At 47.6% G+C, this 13,247-nt stretch overlaps 1 protein-coding gene across 1 annotated transcript in view; it reads right to left on the reverse strand.

Moving 5' to 3' along the window:
- Nucleotides 1-203: 203 nt before the first annotated feature.
- The window catches only part of phf14 (PHD finger protein 14), a 162,621-nt gene continuing 149,577 nt past the window's right edge, over nucleotides 204-13,247 (reverse strand). Inside the window, exon 20 of the mRNA XM_080441968.1 lies at nucleotides 204-2,013. Within this exon, the coding sequence (XP_080298094.1) occupies nucleotides 1,816-2,013 (198 nt within the window). The 3' untranslated portion in view covers nucleotides 204-1,815. The remainder of the gene's footprint in view (nucleotides 2,014-13,247) is intronic.

Below are 13,247 nucleotides of genomic sequence, written 5' to 3' on the forward strand. Positions count from 1 at the left end.
ACTGTATGTATGTATGTATGTATGTATGTATGTTTGTATGTATGTATGTACGTATGTGTATATACAGTATATGTGTGTGTGTGTGTGTGTGTGTGGGGGGGGGGGGGGGGGGGGGGATTATAAATAATTAGTAAAATATTCAGGTTGGGGTTAGGTTTAGACATTTAGAGGTTATATGTTGGGTTATGCCTGGTTTATAATTAGTTGTGGGCAGGTGTTGGGCACCTGTTTTTTTTTTCTAACCGTAGGCTTACTAATAACCCCAAAACATAAACAATGTCATTAATACATTTGCCATCCTAAAATGTTGACGTCCTCGCAATTATAGTAATATAAACGTGTGTATGTGTGTGTTTATGTGTAATTATTTTGGGCGGGGTGGGGGGGGGTGGGGGGGGTATGGGGTGGAGGACCCTCCTCAAACTTGTAAACATGACACTGACAAGGCGTGAATGCTGATCATCGTTAGTGTATGAAAATAGATATCGCGGGGGAAGACAGACGTGGTCGGACCCATACATTCACATAACAGTCAGACGTGTGTCCGTCCGACCACCAAAACGTTCCCCCCGCACGTGCTTTTATCTCCGACTGCAAAAAAGACAGCACAGCGGTCCTGTTGGACGGACCCCCCGAACGTATAAATATAAGACCCTGATGGTTCTGGAACCATCCATGATGTCATGAAGAGGTCACTGGGGTCAATGTGGTCACTTCACGCAGAAAAGAACTACAGTTGCTAACGACAAGCTAACGACAAGCTAACAACACCACATGGAGAGGCACGTTTTTTAATTCATTCAAAAATACCAGAAAGCTTTTAGATCGGCTATTTGCAGTATTTCTTTTGTGTGACACCATTGTATGGCAGAGTATACAATTGGGCTTAAGTGGTTAATCAAACTAATTTTTTTTTTTGATTATTAATAAAAGGCGATTTTTTTTTTTCCTTTTCGCTTTGAGCCCTAGGACTCGTTGTTAGCGTGTTGTTAGCATGTAGCTCGGTTCTTTTCAGCGACATCTTTCCAAGGAGACATCATCGTTATACCAACAGTTTATAAATCACTATTTACAGGCTTGACATAGAGGGGCGCTCTTTCCTTTAGAAAATACATACATTTATTTGCCCTTAAAAAAATCTAAAGACCGCCGGCCGGAACCAACCAACTGTTCTGTTTTTAAATACATTCTTCTCTAAAATATAAACTGCTTCTCTCTGCTTTACCAAGTTATTATAACATGAGGGGAAAGTGGGCTGAGTAGAAACGTCACCACAGTGAAGAAAAGGTTCACCAGTAGAAAAAAAGTTTAAAGGGGATTTGAAACCCCCCTATAGGCTGATTTGGTACTTTGTTTTTCCTGTTCAGGTCAAAAACTACAACAGATTAAAAACATAACAAGGCTAGGTAGGTAACAACACGGCTGCTGCACCAAACAAATGAATAATGAGTGTGTTATATTTTCATAGTTGTGTCCAGAGCCAAGGGCCAATGAGCAAGCATGATAGACAGTATTGACACACCTAATTAGCTGCAGCTGTGTTGCTTACCTCACTGTGTACTATAAGGTCAGCCTTATGCAGCTGACCGTATACTGCTATACGGTCAGTTATGCAGTGTTATGATATTTTTTTACCCTGCTGTACTTTTTAACCTGAAGTGGAGAAAAAAACTAAACTACAAAATCAGCCTGGAGTTCCATGTTCCCCTTTAACGTGTGCTCTTCTTCTGAATAGAATAAAACCCAGCAGCCCAGCGTCTCAGCACCGCCACCTAGTGGTGTTGGATTAGCGTTGCTCACGATCCGTCATGTGACTCAGTTGGGAATAGGCTCCTCCTCCTCCTCCTCCTCCTCTTCCAGAGTCTCCTCTTTAACATCGTCGTCATCTTCATCCTCCCGTTGACGCTCCTCATCCCCCTGCTGATACTCCTCATCCTCTCGCTGACACTCCTCATCCTCCCGCTGACAATCCTCATCCTCCCGCTGACGCTCCTCGTCCTCCTCCTCGTCCTCCTGGAATCACAAGGAAACAACCAGAACACATGATGACATCATACGGCTTGAAATTTAAAGGAGCAGTTCGCCCAAAAACAAATATTTGATGAGGTTACATTCCATGAGATGCAGTCCAGTGATTTGGCATTATGACACTATCTACTGCAATGGTTCACAAACTGGGGGTCGGGGGGGGGGGGGGTCCCAAATTATTTTGGGAGGTCCCATTCAACAGTAAACAAACTAACCTACAGTATAAGTGTATACAGGGTATCTGCAACTTTCTAAAGTTACACTGTAAGGACATCTTTAGGTCAAATCTTTGCTCCTGGGGGTCCCTGGAACAAAATGTTTTGAGACGGGGGTCCGTGGCCAAATACATATCATTTTGGGGGTCCTTGGCAAGAACAAGTTTGAGAAACCACTGATATGGAAAGATACGTGTTTCAGAAAACTGTTAGGATTTAGAAGACATTTGTAGAATGGACCTGAGGTCTGAATGAGTTAACCCATTAAGACCTGAGGCCGATTCTACAAAATGTCTGTTTTTAGAATGTCTTCTAAAAACTGTTTTTAAAAAAAACTTATGTTACTATGTCAGTGGTTCTCAAACTTTTTCATGTCAAGGACCCCAAAATGTATATGTATTTGGCCACGGACCCCCATCTCAAAATATGTTGTTCCAGGGACCCCCCAGAAGCAAAAATTTGAGTTACAAATGTTCCCTTGAAAAAAAAAAATATTCAAAGATTTGCAAACATTTTTACAATTTCTCAAAAATAGCAGATCTACAAGCTCATAGCGCGGCACTCGGTGCCGCGCTATGAGCTTGTAGATCTGCTATTTTTGAATAGCCAAAGAGAAAAATTATGCTTTTTTAGCTCAAATCTAAAAATGACATATGCTTCTCCAGGTCTTAACTAGTTAAGACAATAGGGATAAAGTCGTATTGAAAGAGCTTCATGGCGCGTATCTCTGACGATGAACTGTGTGACTAATGGACTGGTTTATTATCAGACTTGATGGACGAATTAACATTATTCAGTTCTTTTCACTGAAACAATAATGAAAATAATGAAATGTGTCAGGCACTCTTAAACTAAATGCCCAAACCAAAAAGAAAAAGTTCCCTTCCTGAGAACAAAGGCTCAAGTTACAATGAAGAATTAAGTGCAAAGACGTCTGACTGTCTAAAAGTCGACTTTTAAACCACTTAAATCTTAATGAAGAGGACAAGAGTTACCGCTTGCACACACACTTTAGAAAAAAAAAGCAAAAAAAAAACGCAGCCCGCAATATCTATAAGCGACTTTAGAGAAAAACTTTTTTTCTTTTTACAACGCTAAACAATTTGTGTGTTTATGCCATAGAGTTAAAAATAATAGAGAGGGCACCGGATATCCCCTCCCATCCACTTGCATTGAGTTGCTCACACAGCGCTTGGGCCCAAATCACCCCCTTCTTCCGGGTTGGAAAATGTGGCGGGCGGGGCCTATTTGGGGGCTTCTGTGACGCGTTTTGCGTCACCTCGGTGCGCAGCCCCGCGCACAAGCTCGTGAGTCGAGCCCATTGGTCGAAACCCCTTTCGCTCGCTCATGGGCAGTGGCCCCAGGCCGTTTTAAAGGGATATTTCACTTTCAAAAAAACGTTGGGTCATTTTATCATCTACTCAGGCTTTTGGTAGCCCCCCAGACAGTTTTTAAGTTGCTTGATTCACTATTTAGATATTTGATGTTCATTTTATCAGACACGCCCCCTTCCTATACAAACCCATTATAACTTCAAACTGCATTTTTAACCTGTTAGATTCATCAAAAACACCCGTCCTTGGTTCTGATGACTCACCCTGCCCTCCTAATACGTGAGGGGGCCGTGTTCTTTCGATAACTTTTTTCATTTATTTTTTATATATTTTTTTGAAAATGAAAAAAAAAAATACAATAAAAAAAAAATGAAAAAAGTAATAAAAAAAACATGGCCCCCTCGCGTATTAGGAGGGCAGGGTGAGTCATCAGAACCAAGGATGGTTGTTTTTGATGAATCTAACATGTTAAAATTTTAGTCTGAAGTTATAATGGGTTTGTATAGGAAGGGGGCATGTCTGATAAAATGAATATCAAATATCTAAATAGTGAATCAAGCAACTTAAAAACTGTCTGGGGGGTTCACAAAAGCCTGAGTAGATGATAAAATGACCCAAAGTTTTTTTGAAAGTGAAATATCCCTTTAAGCTGCAGTACCTATGAATGGCCAGCATGTCCAATGTGCTTCAATCAAGGGGCCAGCCTGACATATTTACAATGAAGGCCGATACGGAAGAGAGACAGTTCATATGAATGGCCTGTGTGGCGCTGTTTTACCCCTGCAGGTGTCAGAAGGAATATTCTCTCATTGTAAGCGGATGGGTTTTTGGCGAACTTTAGACTAGATTTTCTTACCTTAATAAAAATGGTCATAAATACTAGATGCTTCCAGTCGCTAGTTTAAAGTCTCCTTTCAATCATCATGATATGCGTTTTGCTAAATTATGGTCCCATTTATTCTAAAATTGACGATAAAGTAGGCTATGCTCCAGGAGGGGCGGGATGATTTGATTGACAACCTACACAACCAATAGCATTCATTCCCCGCCCCCGCTCTTGATTGACAAGCTACCCCAACCAATAGCATTCTTCGGGGGATTGTTTTCCGGTTCCCTGGTCACATGTCTGGTCTCAAGCAATAGCGGTTGAGTTCCGCCGTGCCCAACGGTATATATTAACCCATTAATACCTGGAACGCATCTGTGTCACTTTAGATGTCTTTGGCTATTCAAAAATAGCAGATATACAAGTTCATAGCGCGGCACCGAGTGCCGCGCTATGAACTTGTATATCTGCTATTTTTGTTAGGATTTAGATTTTTTTTAAAGAATCGCCTCAGGTGTTAAAGGTGGGTTAAAGATGGCGGATTGCACGTTCCTGAACTATAGGCTTCATTTACGGTCTGTAGGAACCAATGGGTGACGTCACCGTTCCCTTCGTCCATATTTTTTTTACGGTCTACGGCTTCAATGCAAAACCTCTGGGTTTCTGGGGGCGTGGTTTGTGCATGCATTCCTACGGGATGGGGGCGGAGCCTGTCAGCAGGGACTGTCGGGCGGGAGGAGTAGGACGAGGAAGACTCTACGTCCTCCCGGTGGAGGCTCCTCCTCACTGGCAGGTGAGCCAGTAGGATACAACATCAGAGATGTGTGTGTGTGGGGAGGAATGTATTTTTGCAATGGCAGATTCGTCTGGAACCAGGCTAGAATTAATTGGCATAACGACTACATTGCGGAGACCAAGGTGTAAATAAAAGGGTAAAAACACAACACAGGACAACGCAGTGCACCAGTCCATTGACGTGTTTCACCTGTTTTTGAAAAAAAATAAAAACAAAAAAACGTTCAGAACCCAAGATATCATCATTTGAAGATTTGCTGCTCCATTCACTTCTTGTTTAACTTCTTACTGTAAAAGGCTGTATCTCGGCTCCTGAGCACTTTTTTTTTACAATGTATTTTACAATGTTATTTTCAAAAGGCGGACAATTAATGTCAACGAGGTCCAATGACCTCGTTGACATTTGCGAAACCACACAGTGCAACCCTCAGTGATTAGCACCCATCAGGGGATCCATCATAATGGAGATAAATATTCTGTGACGACTTGAAAAAGGTATAAGAACATTGAAAGATTGCTGGAACAGTTCACAGTTATTTTTTCATTTCATTGGCACTGAATGAGTTAAAGTGTTCAGAAACAGCGTGTGTCAGTAAATCATCCTCACGCAACAGGAACGGCTCTATATTTCATCCTCTTCCTAACAAGAACCTTGTCGTGCTTTCTGGACCTCTGGTGATATACCCCCCCCCCCCCCTCCGGAGAAAAATGTCTCACTTTTCTCTCCCCCCCTCCCCCTCCCCCCTCCCCCTCCCCCTCAACCCCATGCATTCAGGATACTTGTGGCTGTGATGGCCGCTGGGTGGAAAATAAATCTGTCCGGCGGGCTGACGTCTCATGGAGTGGGACGGTAACATCCACCACGTCTCCCTGACAAGCTGACAATTTTCCAATTACCTGTGAGGCCATCCGTTATGTGAGGGCCAGGCCGCGCCTCCTCCATGGAGGAGGGAAAAGAGGGGAGGCGGGGCTATACCGCTACCTCTACACCTCCATGGAGGAGGAACAAGAGGGGAGGCGGGGCTATACTGCTACCTCTACACCTCCATGGAGGAGGAACAAGAGGGGAGGAGGGGCTATACCGCTACCTCTACTCCTCCATGGAGGAACAAGAGGGGAGGCGGGGCTATACTGCTACCTCTACTCCTCCATGGAGGAACAAGAGGGGAGGAGGGGCTATACCGCTACCTCTACTCCTCCATGGAGGAACAAGAGGGGAGGAGGGGCTATACCGCTACCTCTACTCCTCCATGGAGGAGGAACAAGAGGGGAGGCGGGGCTATACCGCTACCTCTACTCCTCCATGGAGGAGGAACAAGAGGGGAGGCGGGGCTATACCGCTACCTCTACTCCTCCATGGAGGAGGAACAAGAGGGGAGGCGGGGCTATACCGCTACCTCTACTCCTCCATGGAGGAACAAGAGGGGAGGCGGGGCTATACCGCTACCTCTACTCCTCCATGGAGGGACAAGAGGGGAGGAGGGGCTATACTGCTACCTCTACGCCTCCATGGAGGAGGAACAAGAGGGGAGGCGGGGCTATACTGCTACCTCTACTCCTCCATGGAGGAGGAACAAGAGGGGAGGAGGGGCTATACTGCTACCTCTACTCCTCCATGGAGGAGGAACAAGAGGGGAGGCGGGGCTATACTGCTACCTCTACTCCTCCATGGAGGAGGAACAAGAGGGGAGGCGGGGCTATACCGCTACCTCTACTCCTCCATGGAGGTAATCTGAGTTCCCAGAAGTTTTTCGCCTCGCATACAAACGGGAGCGGCGAAGGAACTTCTGGGCCAAAGCCCTGCTATCTGTGGGCCGGATGTGCGTTGCGCTCAGAATCTGAGCGGACACGCCTCTTACCGGTCTACTCGTCTAAAAAGTCCGACGAGAGGCAAACAGCAGTACACAACAATGGCGGCCGCAATTTCTCAAGGGGAAATTGCTTCCCGTCGCTCCTATTTACATGTAAGACCCACTGCATGTGGATCCCGCCCCCTTTTCTTCATTGGCTGTTGATTTGAATCAGAAATCAGTGGCCGCGCCCCTGCTGTCCAGGCTTTGAGCCGAAGCCTCCCAGACTACCATGGAGGAGGAACAAGAGGGGAGGAGGGGCTATACCGCTACCTCTACACCTCCATGGAGGAGGAACAAGAGGGGAGGCGGGGCTATACCGCTACCTCTACTCCTCCATGGAGGAACAAGAGGGGAGGAGGGGCTATACTGCTACCTCTACTCCTACATGGAGGAGGAACAAGAGGGGAGGCGGGGCTATACTGCTACCTCTACTCCTCCATGGAGGAACAAGAGGGGAGGCGGGGCTATACCGCTACCTCTACACCTCCATGGAGGAGGAACAAGAGGGGAGGCGGGGCTATACTGCTACCTCTACTCCTCCATGGAGGAACAAGAGGGGAGGAGGGGCTATACTGCTACCTCTACTCCTCCATGGAGGAGGAACAAGAGGGGAGGCGGGGCTATACTGCTACCTCTACACCTCCATGGAGGAGGAACAAGAGGGGAGGAGGGGCTATACCGCTACCTCTACTCCTCCATGGAGGAACAAGAGGGGAGGCGGGGCTATACTGCTACCTCTACTCCTCCATGGAGGAACAAGAGGGGAGGAGGGGCTATACTGCTACCTCTACTCCTCCATGGAGGAGGAACAAGAGGGGAGGCGGGGCTATACTGCTACCTCTACATCTCCATGGAGGAACAAGAGGGGAGGAGGGGCTATACTGCTACCTCTACTCCTCCATGGAGGAGGAACAAGAGGGGAGGCGGGGCTATACTGCTACCTCTACTCCTCCATGGAGGAACAAGAGGGGAGGTGGGGCTATACTGCTACCTCTACACCTCCATGGAGGAACAAGAGGGGAGGTGGGGCTATACTGCTACCTCTACTCCTCTATGGAGGAACAAGAGGGGAGGTGGGGCTATACTGCTACCTCTACACCTCCATGGAGGAACAAGAGGGGAGGAGGGGCTATACTGCTACCTCTACTCCTCCATGGAGGAGGAACAAGAGGGGAGGCGGGGCTATACTGCTACCTCTACTCCTCCATGGAGGAACAAGAGGGGAGGAGGGGCTATACCGCTACCTCTACTCCTCCATGGAGGAACAAGAGGGGAGGAGGGGCTATACTGCTACCTCTACTCCTCCATGGAGGAACAAGAGGGGAGGCGGGGCTATACCGCTACCTCTACTCCTCCATGGAGGAGGAACAAGAGGGGAGGCGGGGCTATACCGCTACCTCTACTCCTCCATGGAGGAACAAGAGGGGAGGCGGGGCTATACCGCTACCTCTACTCCTCCATGGAGGAGGAACAAGAGGGGAGGAGGGGCTATACTGCTACCTCTACTCCTCCATGGAGGAGGAACAAGAGGGGAGGCGGGGCTATACCGCTACCTCTACTCCTCCATGGAGGAGGAACAAGAGGGGAGGCGGGGCTATACCGCTACCTCTACTCCTCCATGGAGGAGGAACAAGAGGGGAGGCGGGGCTATACTGCTACCTCTACTCCTCCATGGAGGAGGAACAAGAGGGGAGGCGGGGCTATACCGCTACCTCTACTCCTCCATGGAGGAGGAACAAGAGGGGAGGCGGGGCTATACCGCTACCTCTACTCCTCCATGGAGGAACAAGAGGGGAGGAGGGGCTATACCGCTACCTCTACTCCTACATGGAGGAGGAACAAGAGGGGAGGCGGGGCTATACTGCTACCTCTACGCCTCCATGGAGGAACAAGAGGGGAGGAGGGGCTATACCGCTACCTCTACACCTCCATGGAGGAACAAGAGGGGAGGAGGGGCTATACCGCTACCTCTACTCCTCCATGGAGGAGGAACAAGAGGGGAGGAGGGGCTATACTGCTACCTCTACACCTCCATGGAGGAGGAACAAGAGGGGAGGCGGGGCTATACCGCTACCTCTACTCCTCCATGGAGGAGGAACAAGAGGGGAGGAGGGGCTATACTGCTACCTCTACTCCTCCATGGAGGAACAAGAGGGGAGGAGGGGCTATACTGCTACCTCTACTCCTCCAAGGAGGAACAAGAGGGGAGGCGGGGCTATACCGCTACCTCTACTCCTCCATGGAGGAGGAACAAGAGGGGAGGAGGGGCTATACTGCTACCTCTACTCCTCCATGGAGGAACAAGAGGGGAGGAGGGGCTATACTGCTACCTCTACTCCTCCATGGAGGAGGAACAAGAGGGGAGGCGGGGCTATACTGCTACCTCTACTCCTCCATGGAGGAGGAACAAGAGGGGAGGAGGGGCTATACTGCTACCTCTACTCCTCCATGGAGGAACAAGAGGGGAGGAGGGGCTATACTGCTACCTCTACTCCTCCATGGAGGAGGAACAAGAGGGGAGGAGGGGCTATACTGCTACCTCTACTCCTCCATGGAGGAGGAACAAGAGGGGAGGAGGGGCTATACCGCTACCTCTACTCCTCCATGGAGGAGGAACAAGAGCGGAGGAGGGGCTATATGCTACCTCTACTCCTCCATGGAGGAGGAACAAGAGAGGAGGAGGGGCTATATGCTACCTCTACTCCTCCATGGAGGAGGAACAAGAGGGGAGGAGGGGCTATATGCTACCTCTACTCCTCCATGGAGGAGGAACAAGAGGGGAGGCGGGGCTATACTGCTACCTCTACTCCTCCATGGAGGAGGAACAAGAGGGGAGGCGGGGCTATACTGATACCTCTACTCCTCCATGGAGGAGGAACAAGAGGGGAGGCGGGGCTATACTGATACCTCTACTCCTCCATGGAGGAACAAGAGAGGAGGAGGGGCTATATGCTACCTCTACTCCTCAAGAACAAGAGGGGAGGCGCTCTCTCTCTCTCTCTCTCTCTTCCACTTTGAGGGAAACAAGATGTCTGTTTCTCTTCTTCCATCCAGACATATTACTGCTACACTGTCTTATCCTGTCTGTCTGTCTGTCTGTCTGTCTGTCTGTCTGTGCTTGTAGGGCTGCAATAGTTAATTTAACAAATCACTTTAATCTCTCTCTCTCTCTCTCTCTCTCTCTCTCTCTCTCTCTCTCTATGTAGATATACATGTATCTATATATAGAACAAAGAAGTGTGAGTGTGTGTGTGTGTGTGTGTGTGTGTGTGTGTGTGTGTGTGTGTTGTGTGTGTGTGTGTGGGGTGTGGGGTGTGTGTGTGGGGTGTGTGCTACGTTCCCTCCCTTACTTCCCTACAAGTGGTAGAGTGTGCAGGGTGGGGGGGGCGGGGGGGGGGGGGGCGTTGCATCAGTGGCCCCTGACTGAGTGATATTTGCTTTGTGGGGCAGTAGACGGGGGTCTGCCACCAACAGGCACTCAGCCCCCCCGCTGAGGCCCCCCAGCAGCAGCAGACTGTAGCATCATATCATGGTGGGATGTTATCTCTATCTCCTCCCCTCTGGGACCAGGAGGGAGGGGCTTCTGACACATATACTCTCTTCCTATAGGCTGAACCCCACCCCCCCCCCCCCACTCCCCCTCCACCCTGGCCCCCCCGGCACTAACATATACATATATGATAATGAAATGCCACATTTTTCATTCTAATTGAGTTTGGTGTGTTTTAAAAGGGCATGAAGGAGAGGAGAGGAGAGGAGAGGAGAGGAGAGGAGAGGAGAGGAGAGGAGAGGAGAGGAGAGGAGAGGAGGGAAGAGAAGAGGAGAGGAGAGGAGAGGAGAGGAGAGGAGAGGAGAGGAGAGGAGGGGAAGACAATAGGAGAGGAGAGGAGAGGAGAGGAGAGGAGAGGAGAGGAGAGGAGAGGAGAGGAGAGGAGAGGAGAGGAGAGGAGAGGAGAGGAGAGAGGGAGAAGAGAGGAGAGGAGGAGAGGGGAAGACAATAGGAGAGGAGAGGAGAGGAGAGGAGAGGAGAGGAGAGAGGGAGAAGAGAGGAGAGGAGGAGAGGGGAAGACAATAGGAGAGGAGAGGAGAGGAGAGGAGAGGAGAGGAGAGGAGAGGAGAGGAGAGGAGAGGAGAGGAGAGGAGAGGAGAGGAGGGGAAGACGATAGGAGAGGAGAGGAGAGGAGAGGAGAATAGGAGAGGAGAGAGGAGAGAGGGAGAAGAGAGGAGAGGGGAAGACAATAGGAGAGGAGAGGAGAGAGGGAGAAGAGAGGAGAGGGGAAGACAATAGGAGAGGAGAGGAGAGGAGAGGAGAGGAGAGGAGAGGAGAGGAGAGGAGAGGAGAGGAGAGGAGGAGAGGGGAGGAGAGGGGAAGACGATAGGAGAGGACAGAGGAGAGGAGAGCGCAGACCAGACAACCAGCCATAGGTGGCAGCAGTGAGCCATGCAGGGCTCAGACCCCCTGAAGCTAACTTCAACAACCCTCCTAAACCTACGAGTTGCTACGAGTTTTGCACTAAAGCAGCGAAAATAGCCGATCTACAAAGTTCATATCTGTTGATTTTGAAAGTATAAGTGAAAGTGTTTAAGTGTGTCCGTGGGTTTTATACATTATTGAATCAATGAAAAGTATTAGCATAGACAAATGCTAGATTCAGTTGTTTACCTGCCATCTTCCTATAGATGGGTTTCCTGTTTGTAAACATCAGAGGATGATGCGCGCGCAGTGGCGGGAGTAGCCTGTAGAGGGCGCTATTACCCGCAGCAGCTCTGGCATTGTACATTCAGAAAATAAATGGTCTTCACCAGGTTTAATGAAAGTAGATTAAATGATGCAGTTTGTAATATCTTCTTTACTCAATAAAAATGATTTGTCGAAAGTTGGATCTGTTTGTATATAATAGCAGCATTATGCCTATTATGCCTATAATAGCAGCATTATGCCTATCTAAATCCCGAAAATAACGAGAGAGTGAATGGCACTTCCGGTTCGTTCTCCCCCGCGCATGCGCAGATTGCGCACTCTGCTCTGTGATGACGTCGCGCGGAAACCCATCTATAGTGTCAATGTACAGATTATCATTATTTTGATAGTATTAATATATTAATATTATGGTTAGTCTCTTGGTTTACCTGATCCATAGTTTACTGAGACACTACACTGTCTCTATGTATTCTATGATCTTATAGTTTACTGAGACACTACACTGTCTCTCTGTATTCTATGATCCTATAGTTTACTGAGACACTACACTGTCTCTCTGTATTCTATGATCCTATAGTTTACTGAGACACTACACTGTCTCTCTGTATTCTATGATCCTATAGTTTACTGAGACACTACACTGTCTCTGTATTCTATGATCCTATAGTTTACTGAGACACTACACTGTCTCTCTGTATTCTATGATCCTATAGTTTACTGAGACACTACACTGTCTCTGTATTCTATGATCCTATAGTTTACTGAGACACTACACTGTCTCTGTATTCTATGATCCTATAGTTTACTGAGACACTACACTGTCTCTGTATTCTATGATCCTATAGTTTACTGAGACACTACACTGTCTCTCTGTATTCTATGATCCTATAGTTTACTGAGACACTACACTGTCTCTGTATTCTATGATCCTATAGTTTACTGAGACACTACACTGTCTCTGTATTCTATGATCCTATAGTTTACTGAGACACTACACTGTCTCTCTGTATTCTATGATCCTATAGTTTACTGAGACACTACACTGTCTCTCTGTATTCTATGATCCTATAGTTTACTGAGACACTACACTGTCTCTCTGTATTCTATGATCCTATAGTTTACTGAGACACTACACTGTCTCTGTATTCTATGATCCTATAGTTTACTGAGACACTACACTGTCTCTCTGTATTCTATGATCCTATAGTTTACTGAGACACTACACTGTCTCTGTATTCTATGATCCTATAGTTTACTGAGACACTACACTGTCTCTGTATTCTATGATCCTATAGTTTACTGAGACACTACACTGTCTCTGTATTCTATGATCCTATAGTTTACTGAGACACTACACTGTCTCTCTGTATTCTATGATCCTATAGTTTACTGAGACACTACACTGTCTCTGTATTCTATGATCCTATAGTTTACTGAGACACTACACTGTCTCTGTATTCTATGATCCTATAGTTTACTGAGACACTACACTGT

Source organism: Gymnoscopelus braueri (genome assembly GCF_963280865.1).
Source record: "Gymnoscopelus braueri genome assembly, chromosome: 11".
Classification (NCBI taxonomy): domain Eukaryota; kingdom Metazoa; phylum Chordata; class Actinopteri; order Myctophiformes; family Myctophidae; genus Gymnoscopelus; species Gymnoscopelus braueri.